At 45.1% G+C, this 24517-nt stretch overlaps 1 protein-coding gene and 1 long non-coding RNA gene across 2 annotated transcripts in view; one reads left to right on the forward strand and one right to left on the reverse strand.

The window, feature by feature from the left end:
- The window catches only part of LOC138740887 (uncharacterized), a 257137-nt gene that overhangs the window by 209521 nt on the left and 23099 nt on the right, over nucleotides 1-24517 (forward strand). The gene's annotated exons all lie outside the window — the stretch shown is intronic.
- LOC138740883 (cofilin-2-like) lies at nucleotides 1875-23873 on the reverse strand. Its single transcript, XM_069894154.1, has 4 exons — nucleotides 23746-23873; nucleotides 10288-10598; nucleotides 6872-6948; nucleotides 1875-2724 (listed from the first exon to the last, which is right to left on the reverse strand). The coding sequence occupies exons 1-4, from the start codon at nucleotides 23746-23748 to the stop codon at nucleotides 2576-2578; spliced, it is 540 nt and encodes a 179-aa protein (XP_069750255.1). The 5' UTR covers nucleotides 23749-23873; the 3' UTR covers nucleotides 1875-2575.

Here is a 24517-nt window from a genome sequence, read left to right on the forward strand (position 1 = left end):
AGCTGGATCCTGGAGATTAAGGAGGAGGCACTTGCTGCCTTTCAGTGAACAAAGGTAGATAAATCCCCTGAGCCAGATGTATTCCCTCAGACAGTGGAGGGAGACAAGTGTAGAAATTTCAGGGGCCCTGGCTGATACATTTAAAGTGTCCTTAACTATGGGTGAGGTGAGGGGATCAGAGGGGAGCTCATTTTATCCCACCATTTTAAAAAAGGCTCCAAAAACAAACCAGCTAATTACAGACTAGTGAGCCTGACATCAGTAGATGTGAATTGCATCAGTACGCTTACTGATGACAGAGATTGGGAGGCGTGGGCAGTGTGGAAGGTGATCAAAGCTCGCAGAGGGATCCGGACCAGAGTGGCAAGTTTAATGCAGACAAGTGTGAGGTGATGCATTTTTGGAAGGGCAAACCAAGGTAGGACATGGACGGTAAACGATATGGCACTAAGGAAGTGCAGAGAAGCAGATCTGGGGATACAGATAGGGGTAAAAGAGGATTCTGTTGATACTGTGGTCAAGTGAAAAAAAACAAATGCTGGAGAAACTTCGCAGGTCAGTGTCTTTATGTAGCAAAGGTACATCTCCAAAGTTTCAGGCTTGAGACCTTCATCAAAATGAGAATACATTGTTCCTTGAAGTTGGTGTCACAGGTGGACAAGGTTGTAAAGAAAGCTTTTGGCATCTTAGCCTTTATAAATCAAAATATTGAGTACAGGAGTTAGGATGTTGAAGTTGTTTAAGACATTGGAACAGTGTGTGCAGTTTGGTCACCAAACTACAGGAAGGATATAGATAAGATTGAAAGAGCACAGAGAAGATTTACTAGGATGTTGCCTGGACTTCAGGAACTGAATTACAGGGAAAGGTTAAACAGGTATGGACTTGATTCCCTGGAGTGTAGAAGAATGAAGGGAGATTTCATCAAGATTATGAGTATAGAGCAAGTCAGCTTTTCCCACTTAGATTAGGAGAGATAAATACTAGGAAAGTTTTAAGCTGAAAGGGGAAAGGTTTAAGGGAAATATTAGGGGGAAGTTCTTCATTCAGAGAGGGGGGGAGAGTGTAGAAAGAGCTGCTATCTGATATGGTGAATGGGGCTGGATTGTGTTTTAAGAATTTGATAGATACATGGATGGGAAAAGTTGGAGGGTTATGGAATGGGAGCAGGTCAGCTGGACTAGGGAGATAGTCAGCACAGACTAGAGGGGCTGAATGGCCTGTTTGATATTCTGGTTCTGTCAATATTAATGACATTCACTTGGAGGGGGCCCAGTTGGAAGATGAGGTGCTGTTGCACCAATTTACAGGTGGTCTCCGTCTGGTAGTGCACAAGACCATGGATAATGTGGGCAAGGGAATGGGACAGAGAATTGAAATGGACTGCCACTGGGAGCTCCCTGCGATTGTGTTGCTCAATGAAATGATGCCCTGGTCTACGTCCAGTCCCTCCGATGCTCCTGCTGAACCTTCCCATGTTCACCACTGCAGCTGGGAGCTCCTTCCACACACACCCTACCCCCCCTCCCCTCCCCCACAGCACGAGGACAGTGACCAGCCAGGTGTTTCGCAGCCCCACACAGTCTGCGGGAGACTGGCAGTCGGGGGGGTGGGGGGGAGAGAGACTCGAGAGGACGCCGAGGGCAAGGCGCTGAAGGCTTCCTGACTGTGTCAGAGGTCCGGTTCCGGCCGACGGATCGTGCAGCTGGAGGCAAATCCACGGGCACTCAGTGTCTCTTCTCCGAAGATTAGGGGTGTTGAGCAATCCTCGCGGAAACTCTTTGTTTGCCTTAAGGCAGGTAAAAGTTAAAGCACGTCATGAATATTTTTTAAAAACTGACGAACAGTCCTGCAAAAATCAAACAAAGCCGGGGTATTGATCATGGTTTTTATTTAGATGGTTAATGGTGCCACATTAATAAGGTCAGGGGTTCATTTTTCAAACTATTAACCATTCACAAGACACTGAATCACACTACCCTCTGAGTCAGCAGTAACCCCTTCCACGCCTCCAAGCAAAGTAAATTTGGTTATAAATGCACAAGTGATTACACAGTCGAGGACTGCTGTAAATCTTGTTAAAACATTATTTCAAAATACAAATTACACATTAAACAATCTGCAGTAAGAGATCTAATAAGGATTGGTCACTTGTTAAAGAAAAATCGTTAAATGTTGATTGCAAGGGTCTTTTTTTAAAAAAAAGGCCAGTGGCCAAGCCTGGGGTTTTGTATTCGGAGGGGGACAATTTTCCCACAATGCATCGGATCACCCAGCGCCCTTCTCAAGGAATGTTTCGGATAATGGGGGGGGAGGGATTGGAATATATTTGACCACCCCCTTCATCTCGGCTTGTTCCACCGGGGGGGTTTGAGGTTTGGGACGCGCGAGCACAAGCTTTGGCAGTTAAGTTTCCGACCACCGAATACACCCACCCCTCGATGGCTGGTACGGGTGCACTTTAAATAACTGGTCCCAATCACAAGAACAGGATTAGAGCAAGCATCAGACAGGGAGTTAAGACAAGTATACAAACTGAAGGTATTTCATTGGCCCAAAAAACCCAGACGTGATGTTAAAAACGCAGGCGCTGCTCCTGCTGCTGCTGCTGGATCGGGACAGGCCGCATTTCCACCGAGATCACGTTCGACCCCAGCTTCGCGGCCAGAGAGGTAATGTCTAATAGATCATCCATGCTGTTCAACTGCCATTCGTGCTTGACACCTGCAAACGAGGTAAAGTTCAGTCATTTGCAAACCCCCCCCCCCCCCGAAAAAAAAGCATGGGGAGGTGGAGAGGAAGTGGTCAGGTCAGGCCACACCTGCACCTTGGTGGCTGTGGTTTTGTTGTGGAGCTATTCAATGCTGGCCTGAACAAACTAGATTAGCCAGACAGTCTGGGTCTATCCCTTGAAGGGCTCAGCGCCCGAAACGAGTGACGCTACGAGACCTTCCAAGTTCCTCTGGCTACCACACTCTCAGCATCTGCAGACTTTGGCGTTTCAATCAGATTCACCCACACCCGAGATTTTACACAGAAATTGGATGAATTGGGCAGCACGTTCAGCGTGACGCGCCAGTGATCCGGGTTCAAAACCGGCCCCGTCTCCACATGTCTGCGTGAGTTTCCTACCACCCTCCAAAACATAGTTAATTTGATGTATTTGGATGGTACGGGCTAATGGGCTGGAAGGGCCTGTTACTGTGATGCGTCTAAGCCAATGGATCCCAACCTTTTTCCCTCCTCTTACACCCCCCCCCCCACCCATCCCCAAACCACCTTAAGCTCCCTTAGTACCTACAGAACGCCTATGGCGTAGGATGCCTTATGTGCTCTGTCGATATGAAGGGATTAGGATGGAGTCGAGAACCACTGGTCGAAATTTAAATCTCTTCTCGGACAGTCAGGCAACCTGTGGCCAAGAACCAAGCCCGGGAGTGGTGCCCATCTACAACACTCTCACCTGCTCGAAACGCTCCAGTGCTCCCCAGCAAAAGTCTCATAGAATGAGCAAAGCCTGACGTTTCTGTCCTGGGGAATTAAATATTTCAGAATGGCCCAGAGATAGTCCACCATCAGATTCATAGAACACTAGAACCCAATACAGGCCCTTCAGTCCTCAATGTTGTGCTGACCTATATATTCCTTCCTAAAAAGGTACTAAACCCTCCCTATCCCCTAACTTCCATCCATGTGCCCATCTAAGAGTCTCTTAAATGCCCCTAATGTTCCAACTTCCACCACCATCCCTGGGAAGGTATCCCAGGCACCTACAACTAACCATTAATCCTGTTCTCACCCTTCTGGTTTGTCCTTCCAAAATGCATCACCTCACACTGATCCAGATTGAACTCCATCTGCTACTTTTATGCCCAACTCTGCATCCTGTCTATATCCTCTTAACCTTCAGCTCCATCCACAACCCCTCCAACCTTCATGTCATCCGCAAACACTGACCCATCCTTCCATCTCTTCATCCAGGCAGAAAGATCACAAAGAGCTGGGGTCCCAGAACAGATCCTTGCACCCCCTCCACTAGTCGCCGACCTACAGGCAGAATACTTTCCTTCCACTATTACACACACTGCTTTTTTCCTACAAGCCAATTTTTTATCCACTCAGCCAAGGTTCCACTGATCCTGTCCCTTATGACTTTCTGGATGAATCTCTCGTGGGGGACCTTGTCAAATGCCTCACTAAAATCCAAGTAGACCACATCTACCGCCCGACCTTCATTAATTTCTTTTGTTACCTCAAAAAATTGATTCATATGGCGAGCTCTCCACTGGCCACCGTGACAGAGGTGCACAAAAGAAAAGGTACAAGGACTGCCTAAAGAAATCTCTTGGTGCCTGCCACATTGACCACCGCCAGTGGGCTGATAACGCCTCAAACCGTACATCTTGGCGCCTCACAGTTTGGCGGGCAGCAACCTCCTTTGAAGAAGACCGCAGAGCCCACCTCACTGACAAAAGGCAAAGGAGAAAAAACCCAACACCCAACCCCAACCAACCAATTTTCCCCTGCAGCCACTGCAACCGTGTCTGCCTGTCCCGCATCGGACTTGTCAGCCACAAACGAGCCTGCAGCTGACGTGGACTTTTACCCCCCTCCATAAATCTTCATCCGTGAAGCCAAGCCAAAGAATTCATTTAGAACCTCCTCAACCTCTTCCGCCTCCAGGCACATGTTGCCTCCTTTATCCTTTAGAGGCCCCACCTTCATTCTCGTCATCCTTCTGTTCTTAACATACACGTAGAACGCCTTGGGGTTCTCCTTAATCCTACAATCCAAGGCTTTCTTGTGCTGCCTTTGAGCTCTCCTAAGTAGTTTCTTAAGCTCCTTCCTGACTACCATATACTTTTAATGAGCCCTTCCTATTTCCTACATCTAACATACACTTCCTTCTTCCTCTTGTCTAGTTGCCTGACCTATTTCATCAGCCATTTTCCCTTTTCCTACCATCCTTTCCTTGCCCCAGCGGGACAAACCCATCTTGAACCCAGCACAAGTAGTCTCTAAACTTCCTCCACATTACTTCTGTAATTTTGCCCTTAAACACATTTCCAATTTACTCTCACTAGTTCCTGCCTCATCTCTTAATAACTAGCCCTGCTCCAGTTTGACTTTTTCCAATCCTTTTCCATAGAGTTGTGGTCACTCTCACCAAAATGTTCCCCCACCTAGAGGTCCGCCCCCTGACCAGGCCCATTCCCCAGAACTGGATCCAGTCTCGCCTCTCCTCCAGTCAGCCGGTCCACACACAGCATCAGGAATCCTTTTTGGACACACCTGACAAATCCAGCTCCATCCATCCCTTTTGCAGTCAGGAGGTGCCCATCAATGTTAGGGACATTGAAATCACCCATAACTACAACCCTTTATTTCCCTCCTTTCCAAAATCTGCCTGCTGATCTGCTCCTTGGGGTCCTGAGGGCTATTTGGGGGCCTGTAGACAACTCCCAGGACAGTGATTGCTCCCTTCCTATTTCTGACTTCCACCCACACCCACTCAATGGACCCTCCCTCTGCAGCCCCCTCCCTTTCTATAGCCTTGACCAGTAATGCTACTTCCACCCCCGCCTATTCCTTTTAAAACCTCCAAAGTTTATCCCCTTTATTCCTAATAACTCAACAAACTCAATGGGACTCGCACTTTGCATTTTATTGATTTTTTTTTCCTGCATTGCAGTTCATTTGCAAATATTTTGAGTACAATTTGTTTTTGCACTAGCAAGTGGTCATTCGGTCAGAGCTGCAGGAAAAAGAATCTTAGGACGCTGATAATAAATCTGAACTCTCCAATGGCAGCATTCCATGTAGATATTCCCAAAGGAATTTGTGGAATTTGTAGGCAGAGATCAACAGGTTCTTGATTAGCCAGGGTATCAAAGGTTAGAGAGAAGGCCGGGCAGTGGGAGAATGATTCAGCTCACATTTAAACAGTGAGACAGACTCGATGGGCTGTTTCATTTCGTATGTCTTATGCCCCCTGTTTTCAAGGGGCAAATCTGAATTCTGGTGGAAAAAAGGATCTCAGGATTGTATGTACTCCACCAATAAATCTGAAAATGGAATCTGGTGCAGCAGCCCCAGCTTCAGAGACCGGGATTAAATCTCATTTACGGCACTGGGTGAAGCCTGAACATTCTCCCCCCCACGACAAATCTCAGTACTCCTAAATTTCAGAAACGTGCTGGAAAGATCAGTGGAGGCATGACATGTCCTGCTTGAACATGGAAATGTTTTATTATTCAATTAATAATTTAGATCCAAGATTCCAGACGTTATGGGGGTCATTCACAACTCACTATGTTACTTCATAATTTTACTCCAATCTAATTAAAGTGTCCGACTTGTATCTTTTCCACGTTCTATAACATTTGGCAGCAGTGAGGCAAGGGGCTTGAGTTTTTTCTCCTGTACTATCTTTTTAATGCATTAGTTTTTTTGATAAGCTACATGTTACTTAGAATATGAATTATGGATAGGGTTTACAGTATATAGGCTAGTGTTATTAGGAATGTCTTAGTAACTGTCCATACGATCTTATTGAATTGTATCTTTTTCTGATTGAACAAGTTTTTTTTAAAAATCAATGCAAATATTTTAATGAGAAAGAAACATGCTAGCTGTTGGGCGAATTGGCCTCTAGAGCAAGACGAAAGTCTGCAGATGCCATAGTTGGAGTAAAAGCACAAAGCTGGAGAAACTGCGACATAAATACACCGTTTCACCAACATTGTGCTTTTACATGAGCTTAATGTGGCGGGGACGGGACGACGGTGTGGTGAGTCTGTTCAGAGGATGCAGAGTTTTGATGGCCAGAGTAGCCCTTGGCACTGTGAGAAAGCAAAGAGGCAAGACTTACCCTTAAGTCTGTCCTTGACTGCATTTTTGGAGCTGGCAAAAATCATCTTTTCCTTGACGGATGCAGAATCTGGAGCCCTGATGAGACAAACCAAGCAATAAGCCAGAGGAAAACAAGCATCCGTTTATGCAGCATTTCCCAAGTGGTCCTGTAATTATCATAGAAACACAGAACATCACAGCACAGAAACTGGCCCTTCAGCCCTTGTCCCACCCAGTCCAACCCTCTCCCATCCATGTACCTGTAAGTTCTTCAATGAGAAAATTGAGCCCGCATTCACCATTTCAGCTCGTTCTACACTCCCACTGTTCTCTGTGTGAAGAAGATCCCCCTAAACTTTTCCCTTTCACCCTTAACCCATGTCCTCTGGTTCGTATCTCACCCACCCTCAGTGGAAAAAGCCTACCTACATTTACTATCTACCCTCCTCAAATTTAAACACCTTAATCAAATCTCCCCTCATTCTTTTATGCTCTAGGGAACAAACTCTTCACCTGTTTACTCAGTAACTCAGTTCCTGACGTCCGGGCAACATCCTAGTAAATCTTCGCTGCCCTATTTCTATCTTATTGAGATCTTTCCTGTAGTTCGGTGACCAAAACTGCACACAATTCCCCAAATTTGCCTTCACCAATGTCTTGTACAACTTTACCATAACATCCCAACTCCTGGACTCAATACTTTGAGGTACATTTACCATACATGCCATCGTACAGACCAACTCGTGTAGAGGACAGCCCCAGAAGTTCATCTAAAACGTTAATTTTGAGTGACACCCTTTGTAAAAGACGACCCCCCAAAAAAAACTTTAGCACTTACCGTTGACCAAAGCAAATCACAATATTTTGTAATATTTTATTTATAATTTAAAATATATTTAACAATCATACCAAATAAAAATCAAGCACCTCTCTCTTCACCCCCCTCCCCTCTATACGTCCTATTAAACAGAGAAAGAATGAAGAAAAAGAAACCAGAGATCATCTCATTGTCCGCGTGTACAGTAAAACACAGACGCAAGAACACCAGTGTTAAAATCTGTACAGGAATCTGCGGGCTGGCCAGTAGCAATCGTAACTCTATATTGGTGCCAGGGAGGTACCTGTATGCTGCCAGATTTTTAGTAAGGTGTTCTATCCCTTTCTGAGATTGTATGTGACCTTTTCAAGTGGGATGTAACTATTCATCTCCGAAGACCACCTCTCCCTGAGTAGATGGGAGTCAGACTTCCAAGTTACTGCTATGCACTTCCTGGCCACACACAAGGCAATTTCTGTGAATTTAATTTGTGATTGACCAATCGTGGTAAAGTTCCTCAGAAGACAAAGCTCTGGGTCTACTGGGAAGGTGACTACCGTCATCTTGGATAGGGTGACAACAGATGTCATACCAGAAGGATATCCAAAAGGATATTTTTAAAATAAACCACTGTTGGCTCCTGTACCAGGCCATTTAAAAGCCTGTACAGAACTGACAGCGTTCAGACTAGGTAGATGGACCCCGCAAGGGAGCGCAGAAAAGGGGCATGCACAATATTGCATCAGAGCCAGCAGGAAGATGGCAGCCAAGTTGAAACTTTGTCAGCAAGGTACAGATTTTAGACTCTGTATCGTACGACCCCGATTTTAATGAATTTTTTTGAGGACCATCCTATACAACAGCTGATACAGTACGTCCAGTTCAAACATCTCCCTATGGTTCCTGACCTGAAATTGCCTCCAAAGGCAATTTGTCACATGTCTAACCAATTTGTCTGGTCAAACATTTGTCAACCATTGCTTTAAATTGTGTGATTCAAAGGTTCCATTCATAAGGTGTGATCAGTTGATAACTATTCCACTATATCATTAAGATAAATACAACACACCTGAATGTCCAAAATGGTTGGGTCCGGGTTATTCAGATAAATGGTTTTTCAGATAATTGGTCATAAATTTTTTTTTAGCCCACTGCCTAGGAGCTCCACTGCCAAGGAGGGAGGGAATGGGATAGGGGGAGCGGATGTCACTGAGCCAGAGGTCCTGCCCCTGTCCAGGAGGCCACTCTCCTTGACACTGGAACAAGGGATTCTTCCAACTGCTTATAGTTGGAAGACAGCAACACGCAGTTGGAGAGGAAAATCAATAAGGGAAGGTAAAGAAGAGGGAGGGAGTTACCTGAAATGAGGACATTCATCATCGTCAGTTTGGCTCCAAAAACACTTTGGATAATAAAGGATTTTGGAGAATCCGATTTGGATAATCGGAGTTGTACTGTATTCAAATGTCTTTTCTCTCTGCAACTAGTCGCAAGTAGGTTGTTTCCAATGCTGGGGAAAATCAGAACTCGGGGTCACAGCTTAAGGATAAGGGGAAGTATTTTAGGACTGAGATGAAAAATTTCTTCTCTCAGAGGGTGGTGGATCTGTGGAATTCTTTGCCACAGGAAGTAGTTGAGGCCCGTTCCTTGTCAATATTCAAGGGTAGGTTAGATTTGGTCCTTGTGCTTAAGGGGATCATGGGGTCTGGGGAGAAGGCAAGAACCAAGGACTGATCAGCTATGATCATATTGAATGGCAGTGTTGGTTTGAAGGGAAATCCCAGAAGGGAAATCCCAGATGCAAGGATTCCTTTGGGGGTGGGGAGGCAAGAAAACAAACACTCTTGATTCTGCTCTCGAGGCAATCCCCAATTTGAGGCGACTTTGTTAAGTTTTAGCATTGTCCTTTTTGCTGGAATATACGGCAAGTCTGGGTTGGCCCATGTACTGTCAGATACTTACCTCCCTGATGCACAACCCATTAACCAAAAGACTGAAGTACTAGAACTGAAGGCTTTTATTAGCTAGAGATGGACAGCATCCCTTACGTTGCTGGCTCACACTGACCCGAACTTGAACTGGGGGCAGGGCTGTGACATGACAGCTTTTATGGGGAAATAAAGGGGAGGGGTCACGAGCCGGCCAGTGGTAGTTGAACATAGGTGGTCAAGGTATTTACGTACACAAGTGGTTTCACCACACTCCCACATCAGTTTAATACAGACCAAAATATGATGAGGCTGGGTATCCTGGTCGACTCACTGTGGGACCTTCTGCCATCTACATTGACCGCCTGGACAAAGCTGCCTGCTTAATATGTAAAACACGCTCGTCTACAGACGTGGTTGAAGTCAAAAACAATGCTGGACAAAGTCAGGTTTAACCATATATATTTTATATAGCAAAATACATCTTTCCTCCAACTCTCCACCCCCTTCCTTCACCATTCACAGAGCTGTCTCCCCTCCGTTTGTTCCTGCACTCTCCCTCCCTCCTTTATTCACCAATTACGTCACCCATCCAGTATTCGAGGAGGATGAGTTCACACTCAGGAATTCAACAGAAATTCAAAACCAAGTGTAGACTGCGTCATTAACAAGTTCAAAAAAAGCACTCACCAGTGAATAAAGATCAGTTCCTCCTTCTTGGATTCTTTTGTTTCAAAAGAGGCATCATAAAGAGCGTAGGAGCATTTATTCGGAGAAAGCAAGTTCATGAAGTGGCTGAAGGGATCGCTGATTTCACCATTTATAATGTCACCAACAAGAATCTCTTTCCCTTCATCGATGACGATTAACTCACAAGTGTCGTTCAATTTAAACAAGACCGCCTTCTTTCGCTTCATGGCTTCCTCTTTGCTGCACATTTTGCGAACCTTCATGTTATTGATGCATTCGATAACAGAGTCAGAGACTCCCACACCAGATGTCTGCGGAAAGAGGGAAAACAAGCCTTCGATGACTTTCAAACTCCGCTCAATGGCACGCTTTAGTGATTAATACATTGATGCTCAAAACAGTGAAAGGTTACGAATGAAAGTCCATGCTCTATTTATACCATCAGTGGAATAAAACTCCCCAGTAAAAATGGAATTTACCTCCACATTTTTTAAGCACTCTGAAATGCCCTTCTGGTCCCCTAAGCCTGTTCCAACCAATTAATCCATGACCCCTGTATGTTTTAAATTTTGGTCCAGGGGTCGACTATTACACAGACATACACAAATGCTGGGAAATTCAGCCAGCCTCGCAGTGTCCAAATACATTACTGACGTTTCGGGACCCAAGCCCTTTCTCAGGGTATACCATCGGAGGTAATGGACTGTACCATCGGAGGTAAATTTCTTCTATGGATGCAGCGAGGCCAGCTGAGTTCCGCCAGCATTTACTGTGTGTTTTTAACCACAATCACAGCATCTACAGACTTTTGGGCTTCACGTGGAATGAGAACATACACCCCAGGATAGTAGTATGAAGAACATTTTTGCTTTCTCGTTCCAATATTTTGAGCTTTGTATGTGAATGAATATGCTCATCCATCAGTAATAACAAAAATATATATATTCAAAGTATATTAACAAATAGTTGTAAACAACCTACAAGACACAATATATATAAAGCAAAAACTCTTCTAATAATCTATCCCCTCCCTTGTGAATATTCCATTAATACATGAAAAAATGGACAAGCAAACTGTAAAAAGGGATCCAATAATCTTATAATGTATCTTCTTGCATCTATCGCACTTCAACAAGTTAAAATAAAATTTAACCAATGGAACACTGGAGGAGTGAGCTTGATGAACTACTTTAAATTGTAGTAATGAGTGTCGGGCACATAGAGAAGATGAATTTAACAATTTCAAAACTGAGTGCCACGTTGCATCAGAAAATAGTCTTGTCCAGGGAATCACCACTAGACAATACTTCAGAGAAGTGATGTCAACATTTTAGTATTCTGTTTAAGAAACACTTTTCAAAGTTGTTGTTGGTTTAATCTGCAGGTTAATGTATTATATGTGCCTGCCGCAAGACAGAGAAATCAAACCTTTTGATGACCTCTGCGCCAAATGGAATTTATAAAATTATTTACCTCAAACTTGCATGCAATTTGGAAGGTCATAATTTTAATTACCCTCAACTTTCTAAACAGATGATTTCCTGGAACTCACTGGAAGCGAAACACAGAAGCTACAGAAATATTGGTGAAAGAGTGGTGAGGCAATGAGTTGCTCTGCAAAAGTGAGAGTCTGCATTTAAAACCAAGTTCGATCAATTGTTTCTGCACCATTAGCTTCCTTCCTGAATTAGTCCCAGTGCGTTACAAATTTGGCAATAATTTCCACCTTTAGGGTGATGCATTCAATCAGGAATGAGCACAGAAGAGAGTATTTGCAAATACATGCCAGTGGGGCACTGTTGCTCTTAGGGAATTTGCCTTGTGTGCATTATTGCCTTCAGCACCTGCTCTACAGCTTGGGAAACAATTTAGTCAAAAAAAGTCACAAATGCTGGAAGAACTAAGCAGGAGGTAGAGATGTAGTTTCAGGCGTGAGCCCTTCAAGGTATGAGGGAAAAGTAGACAGGAGCATGAAGAAATAGCAGGGGGAGGGAGTAGACCAGCAGACAAAAGGTGTTAATTGGATCTAGAGAAGATGCCAGGAGAGAGGGAAAAGGGAAGAGAGAGGGTGAGCTAAAGGAAATGGGTCTGAAGGGTGGGGAGACTAATGGAAAATAGAGAAGTTGATGTTCATGCCATCCGGTTGGAGGGAGCCCAGACAGAAGACGAGGCGCTGATCCTCCAAGTTGCGGGTGGTCTCAATCTGGCAGTGCACAAGACCATGGACAGGCACATCAGCGAGAGAAAGGAAATGGGCGGCACCGAGAGATCTGCGCTGCTGCAGCATCTGCTAACTTTTGTGTTTCACCGCTCAGCAACTGAGTCAAGCACAGGCCTGCTCAGTCAAAACTATTCAGCCTTGACCTGCAGGATTCAAGGAAGTGGATGCTCCCTCAGAGTGATAATGCAAGTCACAACAGCAATGGTACAGGACCAGTAAGCCAACAATTCGACAAATACGCAAGATTAAACCCAGGTGTCTGACACACCTGAATAGCTCTGCTGGTACACACTCTGTCAGATGAAGGTCCTGTTGGCATTCTCTGGAAATTTCTTAAAAGTCAATTTCCAACTTTTGCCTGCTGAGTGCAACAACTCCCTAAAGTCCCCTGCAGAAAGACATGATAGCATTCACATCCCCATTAGCCAAATGTCTAATCTTGTTATAATCTCCTAGAACGCTTCCACCAGCGTTGTCTCCGCTCCATCCTCAACATCCATTGGAGCGCTTTCATCCCTAACGTCGAAGTACTCGAGATGACAGAGGTCGACAGCATTGAGTCCACGCTGCTGAAGATCCAGCTGCGCTGGATGGGTCACGTCTCCAGAATGGAGGACCATCGCCTTCCCAAGATCGTGTTATATGGCGAGCTCTCCACTGGCCACCGTGACAGAGGTGCACCAAAGAAAAGGTACAAGGACTGCCTAAAGAAATCTCTTGGTGCCTGCCACATTGACCACCGCCAGTGGGCTGATAACGCCTCAAACCGTGCATCTTGGCGCCTCACAGTTTGGCGGGCAGCAACCTCCTTTGAAGAAGACCGCAGAGCCCACCTCACTGACAAAAGGCAAAGGAGGAAAAACCCAACACCCAACCCCAACCAACCAATTTTCCCCTGCAACCGTGTCTGCCTGTCCCGCATCGGACTTGTCAGCCACAAACGAGCCTGCAGCTGACGTGGACTTTTTACCCCCTCCATAAATCTTCGTCCGCGAAGCCAAGCCAAAGAAGAAGAATCTTGTTATACTGAATGTCTGACAAGGGGCCCTTCTATCACACAATGGATTAAGGATATCAGTTTTTTTTTAATTAAACAAAATACACATCAAGATTTGCCCATAAATAGCAACCCTTTGTTATTTTTCTGAATTACATGTTTTTGGGCGACACGGTTGGCACAACACTGTTACAGCGCCAGCGGTTGGGACCGGGATTGGAACCCAGCATTGTCTATGAAGAGTTTATACGTTCTCTCCCATGGGCGCTCCAGTTTCAAAATGCACCATGGGTCGTAGGTCAACTAGGTGTAAATCAGGCGGCTCGCTCAAATGGGCTGAAATGGCCAGTTGCCATGCAGTATTGACGTCTGTACCAGTACAATTGGTAATGCACCAATGATACTGTCAGCAAAGATGCCAAGGTGGTCAGTGAATGAGGGGTCCTTCCAGGCATGCATCAGAGGGTGAACATGAACGTGTAGTTTTGAAAACAGGATTGGCTTTTTATGCGCAATCAATGCATTGTGGACTGAAAGATTTGAGCATTCACACCAATTTGCTCAATTTGAAGAAATTCATTTGATTTACAATTTTTATTCATTAAAAAACAAAATTTATCTACTTTTGGACTTAAGTCAGGGCAATTACAAGTCAAAGGAATTTACCAGCAGTGAAGTAAAAGGTTTTGAAGCCAGATTGAGTGACAGTGCATGAGATCACACCCCATGTGATGCAGCTTTCAACAATAGCCATATAAGGGAAAAAATTCACTTCATGCATAGACGTTTCAATTTGACTAGATTTACAAATTGCTGATACTACAATCACTTCATTGTTTGAAGCTTTTTTAAAAAAAATCATACAGCACAATTTTCCAATAATTTTTTTTGTACAAACCCGGACTGTCCAGATTCAGCATTAAAAGGTTTTGCATCAACAGCACGTGCCGGGGTGGGTGGGATATATCTAAATCAAAGAGGTCATCGAAAAATGGGAGGAAATAGGAGGTAAACTTTGAATCAAGAGGACTCATTTGCTGCATCTGCCCTCCACTGCTTCAGGGAGACTGAATGAGGATTGGGGGAGGGGGGTGGGGAAGGGAAGGAGAAATCATCGGGACAGTGCAGTTAGCACAAAGCTGTTACAGTGACTGGGGTTTGAGTATGGTACTGTAAGTGGTTTATACGTTCTCCCCATGTCTGTGTGGGTTTCCTCCCTCCAAAAAAAAAACTGGTTGTAGGAAAATTGGCTATCACGGGCTCAGAGACGGTCAGGCCCTGCAACCTCCAATTTCTGGTTACTTCCACTCCCTCTTCCTTTCCCCCTCAGCTTCCCCCCCCCCCCCCAATTCTCAGAACCTACATCTTCCTTCAAGCCCCCTGATCTCTTCCTTCCTCCCTCAGCCCTCGCCCACCTCCTCCGGAGCACATTTCTCTCTCTTTCACCCCCCCCCACCCACAGCCATCTAGCACTGTTTCCTCCCCACCCTCATTCAGATGTCTGACTTCCCATATACCTAAAACATCTACTGCTTATTGCATAACATTGACCGAGTGACCTGCTGAGTTTTCCCAGCACCTTCATGGAAAAAGGTCAGCACACAGGTCCGTGTTTGACAATGCCCAAGGTCAAACATCTCTGCTAAGACTACAGCAGAGTATGGTCCCTGCTACTCTTCCTTTAACAACAGGAACAGAATCCTCATCCACAATATGTGCCAAACATGTCAATCTAAATTTAACCTACCTACCGACACAATGTCCACATTGTCCTTCAATTCTAAATTAGACGTAGAGCACAGCAACAGACCCTTCTGGCCCATGAGCCTGTGCTGCCCAAATACTCCCAAGCGACCTACAACTGCAGGAGGTTTTAAAATTTGCCTTGAACTTTGCCCTCTTAATATTTGAGATTTACACTCTGGGAGAAACAGACCATCTACCTTTTTTTTTTAAAAAAACACTTCCACAAAGTCAAAGCTACACCAAAAAAGAGCACTCAGAATACAGTTGCATTATTACATGACGATAATGCAACCTTTATAGATACACCCCACTTTACAAAAGTAGAGTGTTCCTAAGAAACCATTCATAAGCCAAAATGGCACAAAACCAAGACGATTGGAGGCTATTTTCATAAAGTGAAAACCCATTCAAATTTATTTCGGATAGCAAAAATAGGTTCTTCGTAAAAGTGTATTTGCAGAAACCGAGGATTCCCGTTTTCATTTACTCAACCATCAAGACCATAAAAATGCACCAATTCAGACTGCACCTGTCATACATAACTAAAAAATCCAAACTCCATGACCTTAGTGAGGCCCACCAGTAATGCTAGCAAACAGCCCCAGAGCTCTGCATCATTTGGCTAAACACAACACAGCAGGGGCTCTCCAGAAAGTTTCACAATTCAAACCTCAAGTCACAGAGACCATGCCCAAAGCAAAATGGAATCCTTGTCTGCAGTTTTAACTAGATATTTCCATGGGTGGGGGAGACCAGAACTAGGGAACATAACCTCAAGGTCCAAGGGAGTAGATTTAGGAAAGAGGAACTGCTTTTCCCAGTGGGTGGGGAATCTGTGGAATTCACAGCCCCCTGAAGCAGTGGAGGCGACCTCAGTAAATAAATTTAAGACCAGGTTGGAGAGATTTTTACGTCATCAAGGGATTAAGGGATATGGGGGAAAAGGCAGGTTGGTGGCAATAGGCCTCTCATCAGATCAGCCATGACTCAACAGGCTGAATCACCAACTCCTGCTCCTATTTCTTATGTTCTTTCCGGATGCATCAGTGTCATGGCTCATATGTTCTGCAAATGGAATCGCCTTTCTAGGTATTCCATGTTATTCTGCTTCAAAGAACTCTCCAAACACTTTCCTCCAGGTCTAGTAAATCTTCCCCTTCAAATTGAGGCGTGGTTAACCCGAGATTGAATCCTGTCTATAAGGAGTTTGTACGTTGCCCGTGTCTGAGTGGATTTTTTCCCACCTTTCAAAAATATAGGGGTTATAGGTTCATTGGGATATTTGGTTGCCATAGGCTTGGGAGCCAGAAGGGCCGGTCATCGTGCTTAAAAACTATTTAGCCAAGTTCTTGGTTTTTTTTTAAATATAGAAAAGGTTCAAAATTCCTTTTATTGATGTGTAACAAGGCAGAGTCGCCATGAGCATTGCATGGCTCAGTGCCCCTTACGTGAAGGGAAAGAAGCAAAAGCAAACGTCGGAGACACTGCGTGTCCGAGGATTCGCCTCCAGCGCTCCTGTGGCCGCACAGACTCCTGCCCGATACATCGGCGACTCCAGCTCCGGGTCCAAACCTCCGATACAATAAGGAAGTCTTCAGTGCTCTTCTTGCCCTCCGCACCCTTGTGAAGTTCTTGTTTAATCTATTTTCATTGGCACAGAAGCTGGGAAGTTTTATTCCATTCACGGGGCCTTTCAGTTTTCCATTTTAAAAGGAGCACACATTTTCAATCGTTACCTTTCAGTCTGCTTTGTGCATCAATGTATTAATTACCAAAGCGTTTGAAAATCACCGAGGGCTTGTTTTCTCTCTTTCCACAGACATCTGGTGTGGGAGTCGCTGTTATTGAATGCATCAATAACATGAAGGTTCGCAAGGTGTGAATCCATGAAGTGGAAGAAGGCGGTCTTGTTTACAGTGAACGACTCTAGTAAATTAACCGTTATCGATGAGGGAGAAAGAGATTCTTGTTGGTGACATTGTAAATGGTGAAATCAGCCATTCCTTCAGCCACTTCATGAACTTGCTTTCTCCGAATAAATACTCCTACGCTCTTTATGATGCCTCTTTCGAAACAAAAGAATAAAATGATCTTTATTCACTGGTGAATGCTTTTTGAACTTGTTAATGATGCAGTTTACATTTGGTTCGGAATTTCTGTTGAATTCCCTCATTCCCAAGCCTGCTTCACCATTCTTGAGTGAGAATCAAGGGACGCAGGGAAAAGGCAGGTCGACGGAGACGAGCCCAACATCAGATCAGCTATTGAATGGCAGAACCATGTCGATGGGCCGGATGGCTGACTCCTATTTTGTATATTCTAACTGAGGAACACTTACCCAGCCTCTATTAATCAGGCCGCCAAGCCCCACTTCTGCTTGCATAGATCTTTAAAAGGCATGACATACTGCAGCGGAAAATAGGACGCCTATGGGAGGGTGTAGCATCACGAGACACACGTTGTATCTGTGGCAACTTGCAAGATTACTTGACCCTCTTCAATATAATTTTTTTAATGTTCCATTTATATCAACAAAGAAAATCTTATCATACATGCTAACATTACATTCACACACTCTTAACTCTTTGGGTCCAGACTCCAGACTGGGTCCATGGGTAAAGTACAGTACACGGTTGGGTACAAAACCCTACTCGGATAACTAAAGTGTTAATTTAACCCCCATACACAACCCGCCAGAAAATTCTGCACCACTCCAAATCCAATGGACATATCCTTTAAGCCATCCCCAGTTGCAACGAAGCAGATTGGCACTAAATAAAGGGCCACACCAAACCAAGGAGCTGATTGTTGACTTCAGGAAGGGAAAACCAGAGGTGTACAATCCAGTAATCAGTTTGGGGGAGGTGGGGGAAATCAAGAGATGGAGAGGGTGATCAAATTTAGGTTCTTGGGAGTTGCTATCTCAGAGGATCTTTTCTGGACCCAAGAAAGCACGTCAGCGCCTCTAGTTCCTCAGGAGTTTGCAGAGGTTTGGTATGACCCTAGAAACCCTGGCAAATTTCTACAGAGGTGTGGTGGAGTGTGCTGACTGGTATTCGAACACCAATACTCCTGAGTGGAAAGCCCTCCAAAAGGTAGTGGACACAGCCCAGGACATCACGGGAAACACCCTCCCCACCGTCGAGAACATCTAAGGGGAACATTGCTGTCAGTTCTCACTGCTGCCATCAGGAAAGAGGCCACAAGACTCATACCACCAGGTTCAGGACTGGTTGCTCCCCACCCTCCACCATCAGACTCCTCAACAACAAACTCAATCAGGGACTCATTGAAGAATTAGTATTGATTTTTCTTTGCTCTCTCTGTATTGCAGTCTGTTTACATTCGTTATCTGGTTACAGTTCTTCTGATTGTTCACACGTTTTACGCTGTGTAGTTTATGTTTTGCACAACCAATTAGTGGTAATTCTGCCACGCCTGCAGGAAAAAGGAATCTCAGGCTGGTATGTGATGTCATGTCTGCACTTTGACAATAAATCTGAACATTCCATTATCTCTAGTCAAATGGCATCATAATCACCAGTGGTTCTCAACCTTTTTCTTTCCACTCACATACCACTAAGTACTCCCTGTGCCATCAGGGCCCAGTGATTAGTAAGGGATTGCTTAAGGAGGGATGTGAGTGGGAAGGGAAGGTTGAGAACCACTGCTCTAGACCAGATTGTTACTGAAATATTTTGCCTGAAAAAAATTGTCATTGGCCCATTTCCTTGCGAGTTATGAAACCGTGCACATAACAAGTCAATGAGGTTTTCAGCCTTTTTCTTTCCATCCACATCCCACCTTAAGCAATGGGATGGGATAGAAAATATTTTAAAGTGATATGTGAGTGTGAGAACCACTGCTCTAGAACACCAGGTGCCTTTGGATAGCCAATGCTTTCAGCTCTTATTTTCTCAGGTCCAGCATGCTGATCCTATTCACTTTCACTGACAGCATTCCACCGCAGCTGCGCACCAGTGCAATTTAACGCTGTGCTCCATTCGGTTCAGCACAGCAAAGGCGAACGTGAACATGTGGTGCCACGTCCCACCACAACATGTCTGGAGTTGCAAACCACTGCTCACATTCCTGACATTGCCACAACACTGGGCCATGAGCAGCAGTTGGATCCACTGGAGCTGCTCCCAGCCACCGTTCATGGGGCTTTTTAAGCAGGAGCACAGACTTGATGGGCCAAATAGCTCGTTTCTGCTACTAGGTCTTCTGGTCTAACTAGCCTGAACAGTAATCACATGACACCATCAAAATTTACATTTCTTTGGCCCTCACTGACAATGTTGGCAGTGTTAACAGCAAGTTGAAATTAACTGGCGAGTTGATACAGATATACTGACAGACATTCCAAGGGGAAGATTCACCATCTGTAATCAACTTAAAAATAGCATCCAACCGCTAGTAAACAATGACCTAGACAGTTGCACAGTGAACTAAGAGTACCGTATAGATTAGCTGAAAGATTAAGTGATGATAAAAGCAGAGAACATTTAAACACATGCATTGTCTATAAGGGAGCAACCCTAGGGAATTGATAAAAAAACAAGATTACATTAAATTCAATGGGTAGGTTACAACATTATTCACCACAGACAATCAAGTAGCCTAGAGAGCAGAAAAATAACCACAATCACCAAAAAAAGGCTAGATTTGCCCAGAAATAGCTTTTACTTTTCCAGGAATTTCCAGCTTCCATGTTGGTGGAGGCTGAAACATTAGGGGCATTTAAGAGCCTCTTGGGTATATGGTTAAAAGAAAAAAGAGGGCTACGAGGCAGGGAGGGTTTAGTGCTCATTTTAAAGGAATATGTGGGTCGTCACAGCATCAAGGGTTGAAGGGTCTTTCGATCCTAGGAAGATTGGAGAACATTAAATGCAACTCCTATGTTCAAAAAGGGAGAAAGAAAGCAAAGGTCACGTTTTAAATGTTTGTGTGAACAAATTACAGTAAGGCAGTGAGAAGTAAAAGCACAACGCTGGAGAAACTCAGCAGGTTTACGTAGCAAAAATAAATAACCAACATTTCAGGCTTGAGTGCTTCATCAAGGTATGAGGAAAGAGCAGTTACAAACTTGATGTTAGTACAGCAACACCAACAGGAAGCAATCAGGCCTGACCAATGTACTGTTTTTGGAAATAACTTGCTGTGGGTTAAAGGGAACTAAAGGATTCTGTATCTTTATCTTTGGTAAATAAAGAACACTGCTTGACTTTCGCTGAGTTACTCCAGCATTTTTGCATCATAACCCTTAATTCCCCTGTCCACTCCCTCAAACCCACTTCTATGGCAAAGCATTCCACAGACCAACAAATCTCAAGGTAAATTTTTCTTTCTCATCTCCATCCCAACAGGCTTTTTCTGCATTCTTAAATTATGGCCTCTAGTCCTCGTCACCCCCAACATCAGGAACATATAATCAGTTTTTAATGCAAAGAAACAACTCAAAATGGTTGCCATGGCTAACCCCAGGCACAAACAGATGATCACATCAGTTTGTACCTCCAGCAGACATCACCTCTTGTAGATGTTTTAGATGAAGGAAGACTAGGGTCCATTATGTCACAGGCAGAGTTAACAACCCTCTGGAGTTTTCCTGTAGAAGCTTGAGTGGTGACATACCAAATCTCAAACAGCATAGCCACTGACGAGCCTTCTTCATGATTGCGTAGACATGAAGCTCAAGGACAGATCCTCAAAGATGACACCCAGTATTGACCACCTCCTCCATTGCTCAGCCCTCAACGAGGAATGGTTTGTGTTCCCTTGACATCCCCCACCACCCAGGCCATGCCATCTCCCCCCTACCGTCGGGAAGGAGGTAGAGGAGCCTGAAGACAAGCACCCAATGGTACAAAAACAGCTCCTTCCCCTCCGCCATCAGCCACAACCTCACTTCCCTCTCCTCTCCTCCCCCCCATTTCATTGATGAAATGTAATTTATAGCAAATATTTGGACTGCTACAAAACAATGAATTCCATGACATGTTTATGACGATAAATTCTGATTGAAACACAAGGTTCCAGAGGTTCACAGGATGGATGTGGAAGTGGTCTCTCGTGTGGGAAAAGCAAATTTTAAAAAAACAGGGTTACTGCTTCAAAACAAGTTTCTCTTCAGATCAGATGAGGCCAGAATCTTTCATCACAATTTGAATATCCTTGCAATTTCCTCTCAGATAGAGAAATGCAGAATCAGACCACTCTCGGGGAATTGCATCTTTTAAAGGTGAATCTGAATCAAAAGGCCATCCATTTAAGATGAGGTGACTGTGGGTCAATGTGTCTTTAGAAATTAGCTTCCTCAAGCATAGTGAAAGGACTAGATTCAGTGTGTAACAAATAGATGATGCAATTTTCTTGTTTCTTTTCCTTTGTGTGAAGATATTGTTTTATGGTTTTATTGTATTGTATATGTTGAATATTTATGAGTTTTGGAGGGGGGTGGGTAGAGGGGAAGGAGGGGAAAGGGAAAAAAAGACCACTATGTAAATTTAATGAGAAACGTTGGTACATATTTTGGTTGGTATGGTTCATAGTGTGAAAAATTATTAAAAAAAGCATAGTGAAAGGAGAATCTTGGAAACTTGACAGATGGGTTCAAGGTGGGGGATTTGGTCAAATGTTAAACACAAATTAGATGGCACTACAGGCTTGGGGAGAAGGATGTCCGATGTTGGCCAATAACTCAAGTTAATACTCCAAAAGATACAACTATCAAGGACTTTCTCTTTAACTTACCAAAATCCTCAAAACAGAACCTGTTGGTCACTTGCCTCCATGTCTCCAATAAACCATTGCAAAGTTAAGGTCACAAAATCCCCACAGAACCTCTCAAGGCTTTACTTTGTGAGCTGTCTGAGGAGATTCAGTACATCACTGAAGACTCCCAAAGACTTCTACCGCAAAGATCAGTCCAGCTGGTTGCATCACTGTCTGGTGTGGAGGCACCCACCAACTCTCAGGACAAGAATAAACTCCAGAGGGTTGTTAACTCACCAGACTTTGTTCCATCGAGGACATTGTGGTGTCTTAAGAAAGCAGCCTCTATCCTCAAGGACCCCTACCACCCATTCCTCTTCACTCAGCTTATCATTGGGGAAAAGGTCCAGGAGCCCGAAGACTAGCAGCTTCTTTCCCTCCACCATCAGATTCCTTTACCATTATGTAATAAAAACAGTGCCATTGCACACAGAATCTGCTTTAGTCTATCACAAGGCAGACAGATTTGCCATTGGAGAAAGAGAAGCAAAAGGACTCCTGAATGAACAATGAACCACAGACACTATCTTACATTGGGTTCAAACCCAAAATGTTGGTTATGCACCTTTATCTTTGCTATAGAAAGGACACTGCTTGACCTGCTGAATTTCTCCAGCTTTATGTTGTTATTATTGTGTGCAGTTTTGGTCACCTAACTGCAGGAAAGATATCAATAAGATTGAGAGAATTTACCAGGATGTTGGCCAGACTTCAGGAGTTGAGTTACAGGGAAAGGTTACTTAAACAGGTTAGGACTATTCCCTGGAGTGCAGAAGAATGAGGGGAGATTTGATCAAGGTATTTAATGAGTGGGATAGACAGAGTAAATGCAGGCAAGCCTTTTCCCACTGAGGGTGGGTGAGATACATGGGTTAAGGGTGAAAGGGGTAAGTTTAGGGAGAGGAACGAGCTGCCATCTGAAGTGGAGAATATGGGCTTTAACATTTAAGAAGAATTTGGACCTGCAGATGGGTGGGAGGGCTAGGGACCAGAGGCAAGGTTAGCGAGACCAGGCAAGGAAAACAATGACTCGGCCAGTTTCTGTGCAGCAATGTTCTGTGGTTCTAATTCAACCACAGTGACTTCAGCCTTTCTGCTTTACTACTGAACAGTGATCCAAGACACGACCTAATTGCACTATTTTTTTAAATACAAGGGAGGTTTACATAAAGGTCACCACTGCAATGCTGCTGAAATAAAACCTCCAAACAGAATTAAAATGCAAGTGCAATTAGATGCATTAAAGGAAATCAGGGGCTGAATTAAAATACAATCACTTTTTTTAAAAAATTGCAGAGATCAAAATGCAACGGTTTTCTTGCAAAAGGGACGGGGGCGGGGGCGGGGGAAGATGCAAGAAGCAAGACAGGAGGTGAAGGGTGGGGTCGATCATAGAGGAAGGAAGTGGTGGGGAGGAAGAAAGAAGGAGGGAAGAGGAAAAAACACTCCCGCCCGAAGCAAATTCTGCGAGGAAAATACACGAAACAAAGAATTTTCGGGGAGGTTGGAAAAAAAAGCGGCTCGTAACGCGCCCGCCCGTCCGCAGGGGTCCTGCCGGGAGGTGACGCGGAATTTGTCTCGGGAGGGGGTTTGCTCAATGCGCGCGGGGCGCTTCCCGCGCCGCGGCCTACGGGACGCCCGCTAACCCCCGCGCCTCGGTCCCCCGGCCGCCATTTTAAGAGCCACCCCCCCATCACCGTCGACCCCCACGCCGTACCATGCTTGCTGTTTGTTTTTTTCCACCCGAAGAAGAGCCTCCGATGGGCAGGGTAAAGACGCGCTGGGAGAGACGGCCGAACACCACCGACGAGAGGAAGCCGTGGGAGACGCCGCCTTGCGTTCGCCCACTATATATAGGGGCCGGCAGGGGGCGGAGGCTTGCGGGGCTGCGTGCGCAGCCCCCTGGCCCTGCCCCCTTCCTCCACCGGGCCGGCTGGGCATCGGGCCTCGCCCGCCATACTCCAGAAGAAAAAAAATTAAACCCCGATTCTTCATTCCTTGCGTACTCCCCGCAAAACTCTTCAGTCTCTTGGGGAGGGATCGACGGGATGACCGCCTGGGACGGACGATACTACATTTCACAGGGTGCACCGCGCGCCCCGCCGGACGTGACGTCACGCAGGAGCCCGGTTGTGGAGAAGGGGAGCTCGTGATAGCGGAACGGGTGGGGGTAAATCACCCGGCCCGATCGGAATCGCTGAGCCCGCCCGTCTTTTTTCCTTGCGAAGAGGACACGACGGGGTGTGACCTTCGATCTGACGGGACGGAGCACGAGGCAAGATGGTACTACAACTCCCACCATGCACCGCGCGGACGCAAGGTCCCGACAACATGGCTAACTCGACCCCCTCAGATGCAAAAGGACTGCAGTTGTTTGCGGACGAGGGTCTATTTCCAGTTTGGGGAGCGGACAGCCAATGGGAGGACAAGGAAGCGGGCAGCCAATAAGAGGACAGGGAAGCGGGCACCCAATGGGAGGACAGGGAAGT

The sequence above is a fragment of the Narcine bancroftii genome, chromosome 8, assembly GCF_036971445.1.
Source record: "Narcine bancroftii isolate sNarBan1 chromosome 8, sNarBan1.hap1, whole genome shotgun sequence".
NCBI classification, from domain to species: domain Eukaryota; kingdom Metazoa; phylum Chordata; class Chondrichthyes; order Torpediniformes; family Narcinidae; genus Narcine; species Narcine bancroftii.

What these genes read in the sequence shown, in the direction of transcription:
- LOC138740883 (XM_069894154.1), bottom strand. An exon ending in GAACTGATCTTTATTCACTG is followed by an intron (nt 6,949 to 10,287) that starts GTGAGTGCTTTT and finishes TTGTCTCATCAG; the next exon opens with GGCTCCAGATTCTGCATCCG. An exon ending in AGTCAAGGACAGACTTAAGG is followed by an intron (nt 2,725 to 6,871) that starts GTAAGTCTTGCC and finishes CCTCGTTTGCAG; the next exon opens with GTGTCAAGCACGAATGGCAG.